General features: G+C 41.7%; 1 protein-coding gene across 1 annotated transcript in view; it reads left to right on the top strand.

Annotated features, from left to right (window-relative positions):
• Window positions 1–9,995: 9,995 nt before the first annotated feature.
• Window positions 9,996–13,889, top strand: part of LOC146988170 (cytochrome P450 2J6-like) — a 4,615-nt gene continuing 721 nt past the window's right edge. The window contains exons 1-6 of the mRNA XM_085773227.1: window positions 9,996–10,262; window positions 10,926–11,244; window positions 11,328–11,488; window positions 11,595–11,771; window positions 11,881–12,019; window positions 13,735–13,889. Coding sequence (XP_085629353.1) covers window positions 10,071–10,262; window positions 10,926–11,244; window positions 11,328–11,488; window positions 11,595–11,771; window positions 11,881–12,019; window positions 13,735–13,889 — 1,143 coding nt within the window. The 5' untranslated portion in view covers window positions 9,996–10,070. The remainder of the gene's footprint in view (window positions 10,263–10,925; window positions 11,245–11,327; window positions 11,489–11,594; window positions 11,772–11,880; window positions 12,020–13,734) is intronic.

Raw genomic sequence — 13,889 nt, 5'->3', positions numbered from 1 at the left:
AACCCAACACTGCCCTTCAGATTCTTAACTAAGGCTGTTTTACAAATTACAAATTAAAAAACTCAAACACCCACATTGCTGCAGTGCTTTTGGTGCAAAATACATTCACACAGTCGTATCAAATAATGTGAGGCTATGGACAGGATTTGCACATCTGCAAATTTGAATTTGGACTTCAGATTAAGATTAAGATAACATGTATTTGTCCTTGACAGGAAAGTTGTCTTGGGCACGGGCACATAGCTGCTCCTAAAACCACACTCATGTTCACAACAGTGCACATAATATACATGTCCACATGGAGTAAACATATACACACGAAGCGTAGTGCACATGGTGTACACATTGAACTGTACAACAAACAGAAAAGCACAGAAAGTACGGGGTACGCGTGGAGCACATAGACAACCAACACACCGCCAAGCATGGCACAACCTCTACAGGGAAAGACCTAGATGTCGTTTAATACCACCTGTGAAGCAAAACTGTTGTGTGTAACCATGGAGTCAGAGACAGCACTCAACACAAGCCTTCACTTACTGGTTGGTTTAACACTGCTCCAGTCAGTGCATTTTAATATGAAACACCAGTACTGGCTTGATCATTTATCAGTATTGATCCATGTAAGTTCATCATATATTATCCATTGATAACATGAGGAGATCGACTGCACTGCTTTGGATGTGCATGATGCAGCAATACACTCTGACACACAAACAATTACGTGAACTTTGCATCTTTTAATGATGCCAGATGTACATGTGGTCAATAAGAGTGTTTCTGTAAGTCTCAAGGTCAGAAGATCTTTCTATTTGCTTCTATCAAAGTATATTTTCACATTGTTTTCTCATGCTCACATGGCTTTTGTTAAATAATTTATATCTTTTTTGGTAGCACTACATAATACGGCCCGCGACTTACAGCGTACCTACCGCTCTCTTGCGGCGTAGGTTGCCGCTTATTTCACACAAGTACTGAGTAACTGCAGCTCACTTTCCCCCCTGTTTCCCCCGTGCATTTACAGTGTAACTAGGCTGCGTCTTAGCGCGTAACTTACATCCTGCTTCACACCAACTTCCACAGAAGTACAGGGTAACTCTCGCTGTTTTACAGTTTAACTAGGCTGCGTCTTGGCACGTAACTCCTGTCCTACTTTACACCAAATTACACAGTAACTCTCGCTCACTCCGCCACTAATTACCCCGCATTTTACAGTATAACTAGGTTGTGTCTTAGAGCGTAACTCCCGTACAATTACGTCCTACTTTGCCCGGACTTACAGTGTAACTCCTGCCAGGCACATTAGAAATTAAATAGTCTACTGTACAATATGAGCACAGTTGCAATCCATGTTTTCCAAAAGTGTCAGCAGCGACATTTCACCTCTATTTCAGAGATTTATTATTCATTATTTAATTGTATGGTTTGGAATAGGTGAGAAATGGGTATAGAGTGTGGACATTTTCCAATACAGTAACAGGCTGGCTGGTAGCAAACTTACCTCTCTAAAATGCACATCTATGAAAGTCTATTTCTGTCATCCAAGGGCAAAACACAAACTATACAGTAATACATCCACAATAATGAGTCATTCGGAGAGTTAGAAAATGTTTTTATTATTTATTAACCAGAAAACACATGACACATCCACATCCATGATCATTCATAAACTTTAAGTACAGTAAGTACCCTACTGTAAGTGAGCACTGTTACCCCTCCTTAGTCTGCACCTATACAGTAGCTGTCATGCACCTACACACTACTTGTCTTAGAGTTACCCAGTAAGTAGAGGGTAACGGGCTGTATTATAAAGTAATGGCTGTTACTCCCTCCTTACGCTGCACCTATACAGTAGCTGTCATGCACCTACACACTACTTGTCTTAGAGTTACCCAGTAAGTAGAGGGTAACGGGCTGTATTATAAAGTAATGGCTGTTACTCCCTCCTTACGCTGCACCTATACAGTAGCTGTCATGCACCTACACACTACTTGTCTTAGAGTTACCCAGTAAGTAGAGGGTAACGGGCTGTATTATAAAGTAATGGCTGTTACTCCCTCCTTACGCTGCACCTATACAGTAGCTGTCATGCACCTACACACTACTTGTCTTAGAGTTACCCAGTAAGTAGAGGGTAACGGGCTGTATTATAAAGTAATGGCTGTTACTCCTTCCTTACGCTGCACCTATACAGTAGCTGTCATGCACCTACACACTACTTGTCTTAGAGTTACCCAGTAAGTAGAGGGTAACGGGCTGTATTATAAAGTAATGGCTGTTACTCCCTCCTTAGTCTGCACCTATACAGTAGCTGTCATGCACCTACACACTACTTGTCTTAGAGTTACCCAGTAAGTAGAGGGTAACGGGCTGTATTATAAAGTAATGGCTGTTACTCCCTCCTTAGTCTGCACCTATACAGTAGCTGTCATGCACCTACACTGTACTTGTCTTAGAGTTACCCAGTAAGTAGAGGGTAACGGGCTGTATTATAAAGTAATGGCTGTTACTCCCTCCTTAGTCTGCACCTATACAGTAGCTGTCATGCACCTACACTGTACTTGTCTTAGAGTTACCCAGTAACTAGAGGGTAACGGGCTGTATTATAAAGTATTCTTTGTTATTCCCTCCTTAGAGTGCAAATACACTGTAATTGTCCTGCAACTACAATGTAGTTGTCCCGGAGTTACCCAGTACCTACAAAGTAGCGGGCTGTATTATAAAGTATTCTTTGTTATTCCCTCCTTAGTGTGCAAATACACTGTAATTGTCCTGCAACTACACTGTAGTTGTCCTGGAGTTACCCAGTACCTTCTACTGCAGCTGTAACTACTGTCTAAGTAGAACCAGTAAGTTAGAACACAGTTTGTTTCACGAGATAACATCATCTGAAAGTACAGTAATACAAAGACAAAACTAACTGAAGTGTCCCTGACATCATAAAATAACAGATTTCTACTGGCTTTTGTTATTTACATTAAAGTTCAGTTTTGTTCCTTCTGTTATAAACTGTTTCATTTAGTTTTGATCCATCTGTCTGGTCCTTCTAGGTCTAAAATAGTCAGTCAAGTCAGTTTCATTTGACAAAATGTACTTTCTAAGTTAGAAGAGTCAAGTGGAAAAGATTGTTGTGATACTACTATCACACCGGAGTGTGACACTCAGTAATGGAGAATGGATGGGCTCCTCCATAAAAGGTGATCTTGATCTTGATCCAGCTCCTTGGGTCAAGGCAGAGATCAGGGTCATGGGTGGCGTGCCATCTCCCTCGTCAGGTACCATTTTCATGGCATCTCAAAAACCTCACCTGTGTAGAAACATAATTATATATTGTATCATCAACTTCATCACATAAATGCATCACTGTAAAACAAAGTGAGAAAATTAATAACTTTGAACGGTACAGTTTTTCTCATCATGGAATACTTAATCCCGGTTTTACCTTTCACATCATAAATCATTAGCCTTTTAAACCATAACTTGTGATTTTTAAGCATATTAATCAATTACAAATTATACATATTTTTTTCTTTAACTATTGAGTAAATATTTTAACCATTTAAAAATCTTCAATTTTACAAAATCAATGCTATGACCATACTGTTTCACAACTGTAGGCTGCACCAGTACATTATTGTTACTCTTAACTGTATTCATCATACCAGTCATTACCAACAGTAACGTTAGCTAATGGAGCTAATGTGGACAGTAGCTACTAACACAAATACAGTTCCCGGGTTAGCGTGGTTCAGGGGAAAACACACACTATTATCTTTAGCACAAGCTAACATTGCTAGCTGCGTTAGCATAGCTACTTAACTCACCAAGAGGTTGATAACGCGGTCAAACTGCCGTCGCACAGGTCCTCGGTTCATCCCTCTCGTCTCCCGGGGTGTTTGCTCTGTGTTTATATCAACATATCACATCGTAGACATTGCATAATTTCCCTCATTTCTCCACTTCGTCTCCTCCTGTCGTCCCTGGCTGTGTCAACAAGCTCCGTCCTCGCTGTGAGGTGGGACTTTCTACCTTCTCAACAGGCAACCAATGACAAGTGAGCTGCTTCTGGTCTGACCAATGACAGATGGTCAAAGGTGAGTGACTGTGATTGACGACTTATTTGACTATCACAGTCTCTCAGATTTGACCATCTGTCATTGGTCAGACCAGAAGCTGCTCACTTGCCATTGGTTGCCTGTTGAGAAGGTAGAAAGTCCCACCTCACAGCGAGGACGGAGCTTGTTGACACAGCCAGGGACGACAGGAGGAGACGAAGTGGAGAAATGAGGGAAATTATGCAATGTCTACGATGTGATATGTTGATATAAACACAGAGCAAACACCCCGGGAGACGAGAGGGATGAACCGAGGACCTGTGCGACGGCAGTTTGACCGCGTTATCAACCTCTTGGTGAGTTAAGTAGCTATGCTAACGCAGCTAGCAATGTTAGCTTGTGCTAAAGATAATAGTGTGTGTTTTCCCCTGAACCACGCTAACCCGGGAACTGTATTTGTGTTAGTAGCTACTGTCCACATTAGCTCCATTAGCTAACGTTACTGTTGGTAATGACTGGTATGATGAATACAGTTAAGAGTAACAATAATGTACTGGTGCAGCCTACAGTTGTGAAACAGTATGGTCATAGCATTGATTTTGTAAAATTGAAGATTTTTAAATGGTTAAAATATTTACTCAATAGTTAAAGAAAAAAATATGTATAATTTGTAATTGATTAATATGCTTAAAAATCACAAGTTATGGTTTAAAAGGCTAATGATTTATGATGTGAAAGGTAAAACCGGGATTAAGTATTCCATGATGAGAAAAACTGTACCGTTCAAAGTTATTAATTTTCTCACTTTGTTTTACAGTGATGCATTTATGTGATGAAGTTGATGATACAATATATAATTATGTTTCTACACAGGTGAGGTTTTTGAGATGCCATGAAAATGGTGCCTGACGAGGGAAATGGCACGCCACCCATGACCCTGATCTCTGCCTTGACCCAAGGAGCTGGATCAAGATCAAGATCACCTTTTATGGAGGAGCCCATCCATTCTCCATTACTGAGTGTCACACTCCGGTGTGATAGTAGTATCACAACAATCTTTTCAACTTGACTCTTCTAACTTAGAAAGTACATTTTGTCAAATGAAACTGACTTGACTGACTATTTTAGACCTAGAAGGACCAGACAGATGGATCAAAACTAAATGAAACAGTTTATAACAGAAGGAACAAAACTGAACTTTAATGTAAATAACAAAAGCCAGTAGAAATCTGTTATTTTATGATGTCAGGGACACTTCAGTTAGTTTTGTCTTTGTATTACTGTACTTTCAGATGATGTTATCTCGTGAAATAAACTGTGTTCTAACTTACTGGTTCTACTTAGACAGTAGTTACAGCTGCAGTAGAAGGTACTGGGTAACTCCAGGACAACTACAGTGTAGTTGCAGGACAATTACAGTGTATTTGCACACTAAGGAGGGAATAACAAAGAATACTTTATAATACAGCCCGCTACTTTGTAGGTACTGGGTAACTCCGGGACAACTACATTGTAGTTGCAGGACAATTACAGTGTATTTGCACTCTAAGGAGGGAATAACAAAGAATACTTTATAATACAGCCCGTTACCCTCTACTTACTGGGTAACTCTAAGACAAGTACAGTGTAGGTGCATGACAGCTACTGTATAGGTGCAGACTAAGGAGGGAGTAACAGCCATTACTTTATAATACAGCCCGTTACCCTCTACTTACTGGGTAACTCTAAGACAAGTAGTGTGTAGGTGCATGACAGCTACTGTATAGGTGCAGCGTAAGGAGGGAGTAACAGCCATTACTTTATAATACAGCCCGTTACCCTCTACTTACTGGGTAACTCTAAGACAAGTACAGTGTAGGTGCATGACAGCTACTGTATAGGTGCAGACTAAGGAGGGAGTAACAGCCATTACTTTATAATACAGCCCGTTACCCTCTACTTACTGGGTAACTCTAAGACAAGTAGTGTGTAGGTGCATGACAGCTACTGTATAGGTGCAGCGTAAGGAGGGAGTAACAGCCATTACTTTATAATACAGCCCGTTACCCTCTACTTACTGGGTAACTCTAAGACAAGTAGTGTGTAGGTGCATGACAGCTACTGTGTAGGTGCAGACTAAGGAGGGAGTAACAGCCATTACTTTATAATACAGCCCGTTACCCTCTACTTACTGGGTAACTCTAAGACAAGTACAGTGTAGGTACATGACAGCTACTGTATAGGTGCAGCGTAAGGAAGGAGTAACAGCCATTACTTTATAATACAGCCCGTTACCCTCTACTTACTGGGTAACTCTAAGACAAGTAGTGTGTAGGTGCATGACAGCTACTGTATAGGTGCAGCGTAAGGAGGGAGTAACAGCCATTACTTTATAATACAGCCCGTTACCCTCTACTTACTGGGTAACTCTAAGACAAGTAGTGTGTAGGTGCATGACAGCTACTGTGTAGGTGCAGCGTAAGGAGGGAGTAACAGCCATTACTTTATAATACAGCCCGTTACCCTCTACTTACTGGGTAACTCTAAGACAAGTAGTGTGTAGGTGCATGACAGCTACTGTATAGGTGCAGCGTAAGGAGGGAGTAACAGCCATTACTTTATAATACAGCCCGTTACCCTCTACTTACTGGGTAACTCTAAGACAAGTAGTGTGTAGGTGCATGACAGCTACTGTATAGGTGCAGCGTAAGGAGGGAGTAACAGCCATTACTTTATAATACAGCCCGTTACCCTCTACTTACTGGGTAACTCTAAGACAAGTAGTGTGTAGGTGCATGACAGCTACTGTGTAGGTGCAGACTAAGGAGGGGTAACAGTGCTCACTTACAGTAGGGTACTTACTGTACTTAAAGTTTATGAATGATCATGGATGTGGATGTGTCATGTGTTTTCTGGTTAATAAATAATAAAAACATTTTCTAACTCTCCGAATGACTCATTATTGTGGATGTATTACTGTATAGTTTGTGTTTTGCCCTTGGATGACAGAAATAGACTTTCATAGATGTGCATTTTAGAGAGGTAAGTTTGCTACCAGCCAGCCTGTTACTGTATTGGAAAATGTCCACACTCTATACCCATTTCTCACCTATTCCAAACCATACAATTAAATAATGAATAATAAATCTCTGAAATAGAGGTGAAATGTCGCTGCTGACACTTTTGGAAAACATGGATTGCAACTGTGCTCATATTGTACAGTAGACTATTTAATTTCTAATGTGCCTGGCAGGAGTTACACTGTAAGTCCGGGGAAAGTAGGACGTAATTGTACGGGAGTTACGCTCTAAGACACAACCTAGTTATACTGTAAAATGCGGGGTAATTAGTGGCGGAGTGAGCGAGAGTTACTGTGTAATTTGGTGTAAAGTAGGACAGGAGTTACGTGCCAAGACGCAGCCTAGTTATACTGTAAAACAGCGAGAGTTACCCTGTACTTCTGTGGAAGTTGGTGTGAAGCAGGATGTAAGTTACGCGCTAAGACGCAGCCTAGTTACACTGTAAATGCACGGGGGAAACAAGGGGGAAAGTGAGCTGCAGTTACTCAGTACTTGTGTGAAATAAGCGGCAACCTACGCCGCAAGAGAGCGGTAGGTACGCTGTAAGTCGCGGGCCGTATTATGTAGTGCCAGGGGTGGAGCAATGATTTTAAATGTGGGGGTGTTCCAAAGAACGGAAATTGAATTTCAATTTGAATCACAAAATGCAATTTTTAATCACTATCACGTAGTTATCACGGTGGATTTACCTATGCTACGACGTTCCTGAAAAAAACTCTGCACTTCATGGCTGGATTGAAAACTCTCTCGAAAAGATATAATTGACCTGAGCCCACCTTAGATCGCCAAAAGAGTAAGCTTCCAATCAGGGTCCAAAACTAACTTTTTCAGGCTGGTAAGTGAATTTTTTTTACCAGCCAGGCAGATAATTTACCAGCCAAGCAAGTAAAAATTGCATTTAAGTGCTGTATATTGCTATCAGTAGGCCTATTATTTAACGTGTCATTTGGGTCTTATATGCGATTCTCAATCAATATTTTAGTAGTATGCACTAATACTAGCAATTAGGGGTGTGCAAAGCATCCGGAATTTGTATTTGTTGAGGGGGGGGGAGTAAAAATCCTTTTTTTTTAGATACACTTCTAATTCTAATCCATTATGAATCCCACCACCACCTGCTGAACAGACAGAATATAAACAAATGAACTATCATTAGGCTACTTCAAAAAATCTCTCTCTCTCTTACAGTTGTTTAGGATTGTGTGTGGTGTTTTTAATCATATTTTTTAATCATATTTTTATATATATATATATGATAATTAGTTTAAAAAATATTTTTATCAGTAATTTCTTTTTTTCAATTACTAGACATTTAAGGCGACCCCATCTGAGTTCCAGGCGACCCCACATGGGGTCCTGATCCCAAGGTTGAAAAACACTGCTGTCTTTCCTGTCTGTGTGTGTGTGTGTGTGTGGGGGGGTAATGTGTTGATTCTCTCTCTCACACAAACAAACAGGCGCGCGCACACATGTTCTCAGCGGTGAGCTCCGACCAGAGCGATTGACATGTGTCCAACCAACCCAATCAGACGCGCGGGTTCGGAGTCTGGACCGAGAATTAAAAGTTGGACCGCGCTGGTCCGTGCTTCAGCACCGTGTGTCGGGCCGCGTCTGGTTTTAATTAATACGGGGATAAACAGTCAGCGCCGCGGTCACCGGAGCTGATCACTGCCCAAAGCAATGAGAGCATTTTTTTTTTTTTACCTCCGCTGACAGAGTGTTGATTTGAGGGGGCGTAGAGCCGGTTTCCATTCACTCACCGGTACAAACTTCAGTTGAAAAAGATGCCTCTTCCTTTTTAGCATCTCTGCCTCCTCCTTCTTTCTCGTCTCTTCTCAATATTGTTCACTTTCAGTCACCGGTGAGTGAGAGAAGCTCCGACTGGCACGTAACCAAAGTCCGTCTCTGTGACTTCAAATTTCCCGGCCCGGCGGCCGCGTCGCGGACAGCGGTCTGTGATTGGGTGAATGCCCGTTCAATTCGACCACTGCCTTTTCATGCAGCGTAAGGAGGCTGAGGCTGAGGTGCGCTCCATTTGTGTATGCTGGTGCACAGCGAGGGGTGGGCACACGGGTTTACCATTGGAAAATGTGGGGGGGATGAAATTATTTTGCTATAAAAGTGGGGGTGTCGAAACACCCCCATCCCCCACGGGTGCGACGCCCATGTGTAGTGCTACCTATTTTTTCCATGCCATTTCTTCCCACATCATTAATTCATCATCTGCTATCACCTAATCATGCACTATACTATGATACAGTATCAGGTACAGGTAGGTCACAGGTGAGGGCTACATACTGAACACTTTATCTAAGGTTACTGGAAAACATATTTCTTAGCAGGCAATCTTATTGTTGGTGAGTGATGAAAACTAACTATGACAAACTATTAAGTATTTTACAGGGCCTTATCATTCTTCAGGGTGTGAGGACCCTATTTTATTACGAATGTCTATTTTGATTCTTAGGAAAAATGAATTGCTTTCATGGTGGCTTAACATCTGTGTGTCAAACACACATGTATAACATAACTTGCAGGCAACAGTATAGTATATGCAAATGCAGTGTGCTGCCACATGGTCCCTGCAGACCACTTTAACACCTGAGCATGAAGTGGTTGCTACGACAATGCCCCCTCCCCCCACCCCCACCCCACAGGTCCATTCACCACTGTTTGCATCTTTAAATGATTATTATAACTTTGGTTTTCATTGTGCCTGTCCAGATAAAGGTTCTGTTCATGAAGGGAAAGTGGGTGAGGCTGCTTACGTAACTGCAGTGTCACAAAAAACCTGTGACCTTTGGACTCACTCTGATTGTTTTCTTTTTTTTCTTGTGTGTGTGCGGTTGTTGTTCGGTAACCACAGCGCACACAGGCGTCACCACTGTACAGACGTTTGAGCAGAGGGAGAGAAGCATCTTGGAGAGCTGCTGCTGGCCTGACTCAGTCTTTCACCATGTGGCTGTATAACTTTCTGCTGGGATTAGATTTTAAAGGCGTTCTCCTGTTTCTTTGTGTTTTCCTTCTCATCGCTGACTTTCTCAGAAACAGGAATCCACCAAACTATCCTCCAGGACCGCTGGCTCTGCCTTTTGTGGGGAACTTATTCAATGTGGACTTCGAAGATCAACACCTTTGCTTCTCAAAGGTACAGTTTAATACAGTACACTGGTTATTTTTTATCTAACAGGGCTTTTGAGTATTACATTGCCGATATGTTGTTGTTGTTGTTGTTGTTGTGTTATACATAGTTCCAATTTCAAGTGTTAATTTTAGTTTTATGTTTAAATTCAACATTTAAACTTGTTTAATTAAGTTGATTTAATAAAAATTTAAATTCAATTAAATTTTTTCAGGAAGATTGTTATTGTTTACAGTCAAACGTTTTCATGCGCTATAGGCTCAATTTTTGATAAATCAAAAATCTGTGTGGATCGTTTGTGTAGGACAGTTGGAAGATGCTGTCTAGCAAGTTTGGTGTCAATTGAGCAAAAATTGTGGGAGGAGACAGGTTTAATAAGTTTTACAGTTGAAGGACTTCATAATTTGTGATGAGTTTAAGTAGAGTAGTAGTAGTGCCTTCCCAATTCACTCAATTTTAGAAATTAAGCTAGAGAATGTAACAATAAAACTGTTCACCCACTTCAGTTAATGTGCATTTGTATTTAAAATGATTATTATGTAGAAATGACTGGCAAATACTGACATCTAAGCAGACCTGGTGGTCTATCTGTAGATATTGTTTTGTAATCACTTAAAAACTTTAAAGAATGCAGCAGCGCCTGTGTTTGTCTCTCTCTTCTGCCTCCAGCTGGCTGACACCTATGGGGATGTATTCGGCGTCCGCTTCAGTGGCACCAAGATGGTGGTTTTGTGTGGGTATAAGATGGTGAAACAAGCCTTAGTGACACAAGCTGAGAACTTTGTGGATCGACCATACAGTCCGGTCTCTGCCAGGTTTTACTCAGGAACCACAGATGGTCTGTTCATGAGTAATGGCGACATTTGGAAGAGACAGCGGCGATTTGCCTTGTCTACCTTGCGCAACTTTGGTGTGGGCAAAAGCATAATGGAGCAGAGTATCTGTGAGGAGATCCGGCACCTGCGGGAGGAGATAGAGAAGGAAAAAGGTTGTGTTCAATTATTATAAGCTCAAAGTCCAACATGAGAAACAGCAAAACCTCTTAGAGCTGTCCTATCTCTTCTCCTCCAGGTGAAGCCTTCAGCACAACAGGCCTGTTCAGCAACGCTGTGTCCAACATCATTTGCCAGCTGGTGATGGGAAAACGCTTTGACTACAGCGACCACAAATTCCAAACCGTACTGAAAAATCTGTCTGAGGTTATTATGCTGGAAGGATCCCCACTGGTTCAAGTAAGTCAGTAGTTACTGTAGTTTAGTCATGTTCAAAGTGATTGCACTCTGGGGGGGTGGAGATACTGTACGTGAAATGATCTACATGTTCTGTTTTGTTCTGCAGCTGTATGAGGTATTCCCTGGAGTGATGAAGCGCTTGCCCGGTCCTCACCATAAAGCCTTCATCCTGTTTGATGAAGTTAAAGACTTTATCACTCAAGAGGTGCAGAGGCACAAGAAGGACCTGAACCACAGCGATCCTCGGGACTATATCGACGCTTTTCTCATTGAAATGGAAAAAGTATGTGAATACACACACACACACACACACACACAGACCATGGTAAGTTTTAGCACTCTCTTTCAAACTGATCATTCACTGTCTTGTCTTCGTCTGCATCTGTGACAAGCACAAAGAGTCTGACCTGGGCTTCACTGAGACCAACATGGCACTGTGCTCCGTGGACCTGTTCCTGGCTGGAACAGAGACCACCTCCACTACTTTACAATGGGCTATGGTTTACCTCATCAAATACCCTGATATCCAGGGTAGGTACACTTCACTACAAACATTACACTAATCATGACAATGCTAGCATATCAAATAGCAATGATAAATGTAGTCTGACAATGTTAGCATGCTAACATTTGTTAATTAGCACCAACACAAAACTGAGGTCCATGAGAAAGCCATGCTTTCTGAAGATGTTTAAAGTAGAAATGGTGAAATATTTTTTTATGAAATATTAAAGGGATAGTTCACCCTAGAATGATATTTCGCTCATTATCTACTCACCCTCATGTTGACTAAGGGCTGGAAGAAGTTTCAGATTCCTCCGTGGCTTCTCTGAGTTACAGGGGGTCTCGGCATAGCAGTGCATGTCCATATAACGGTTGCAAAGGGACACCGGAGCTCTTCGTAAAAAAACACACACAAAAAAACATCCAAATACCTCCATGATGCTCGTATGTAATGTCCGTCTTGTGCTGAAGCCCCAAATTGCGTAATTGTCCCGAAAAAAATTAAATAAGTCTATATTTTAAGCTTGTTTGTAGCGGAAGCTTCTCGAAGCTCCTCTTCCTGGTCCGTCCAAATCTCGCGTGATTTGCGCCGGCGTCAGCATGCGTCAGTGCGGTTACTGCGAATCACGCGAGATTCTTTTCTCCTGTTAAAAGCTTGTTTTGGGAGTTTTTCCTCAGTGGATGTGAGGGTCTAAGGTCAGAGGATGTTGTTATGATGCTGTGTAAAGACCTTTGAGACAGTTGGTTAAAAAAAAATGTTGGTAAAAAATTGGCTATACAAATAATATTGCCTTGTCTTGCTTTGCCAAAGTGGATACACCTGATCTTGATGGGTCCACAACTATATGTGCTATCATGATGAATCCAAAAGGACTTGAAATAGCACGTTTCTAGTCACTCAGAACACTCAAAGGCAAGGCAAGTTTATTTGTGTAGCCCTTTTTTTTTACAGTTTGTCTCAAAGGTCTTTACACAGCATCATAACAACATCCTCTGGCCTTAGACCCTCACATCCACTGAGGAAAAACTCCAGAGAACTAACAGGAGAAACGTCAGGGTGAGAGACAGAGGAGGATCCCTCACCCAGGACGGAGATGTTGTATACAGACAAGAAAACAGTTTATAACACAGAATATGGAAAAACATGGAAATGGTTAACAAGAGCGCTGTGAATGTTTTGTCACATTCACCCTTTCATACAGCTCTGTGCAGACAGGCTTTTTGGGGGCTATTCATTCACACACATTCATACATCTGATGACACGTCGGAGGGCAAGTGTGTCTTGCCCAAGGACACTTGGACATGCGGAATGGAGGAGCCGGGAATCAAACCACTGACCTACCGGTTAATGGATGTAACTCACTCTACCTCCTGAGCCGCCACAAATGATAATGGTAGTGGTAGACAAGCAGCCACCACTAAAGCCAGTACAGATAAGAATGATAATCACATTATTATGAAATTTGTTTTGATTTTATTTCCCCAATTCTACCCCAGGGGATTTAAATGATATACTGTACAGTAGTAGGCACAGTCACTCTTGCTACATGAGAATATTTAAACCTGTTTGTTAATAGAAAAGAAAGTCGCTGTGTTGTGTGAATGTGAATGCCAGTGGGAATCTGAACAGGCCTTGCTGCAGGATCATGTTGTTAGATCACAGCACATGGTATTAAATATGCGGTATCAAATCTTTCCTTAACTCCTGTAAACTAAAATCACTCATTTCATGAATGTCTAGAAAAAGTCCAAGCAGAGATAGACAGAGAGATTGGACCGGAACGCCTGCCCAGTATGGCTGACAGACCCAACATGCCTTACACTGATGCCGTCATCCACGAAATACAGAGGATGGGAAACATCGTCCCACTCAACGGACCCAGAGAGGCTGCCAAG

Source organism: Trachurus japonicus, chromosome 4, assembly GCF_045865225.1.
Source record: "Trachurus japonicus isolate A0001 chromosome 4, Traja_1.0".
Taxonomy (NCBI): domain Eukaryota; kingdom Metazoa; phylum Chordata; class Actinopteri; order Carangiformes; family Carangidae; genus Trachurus; species Trachurus japonicus.
Note: the sequence above shows the minus strand (reverse complement) of the source record. Positions and strands in the feature narration are given on the sequence as shown.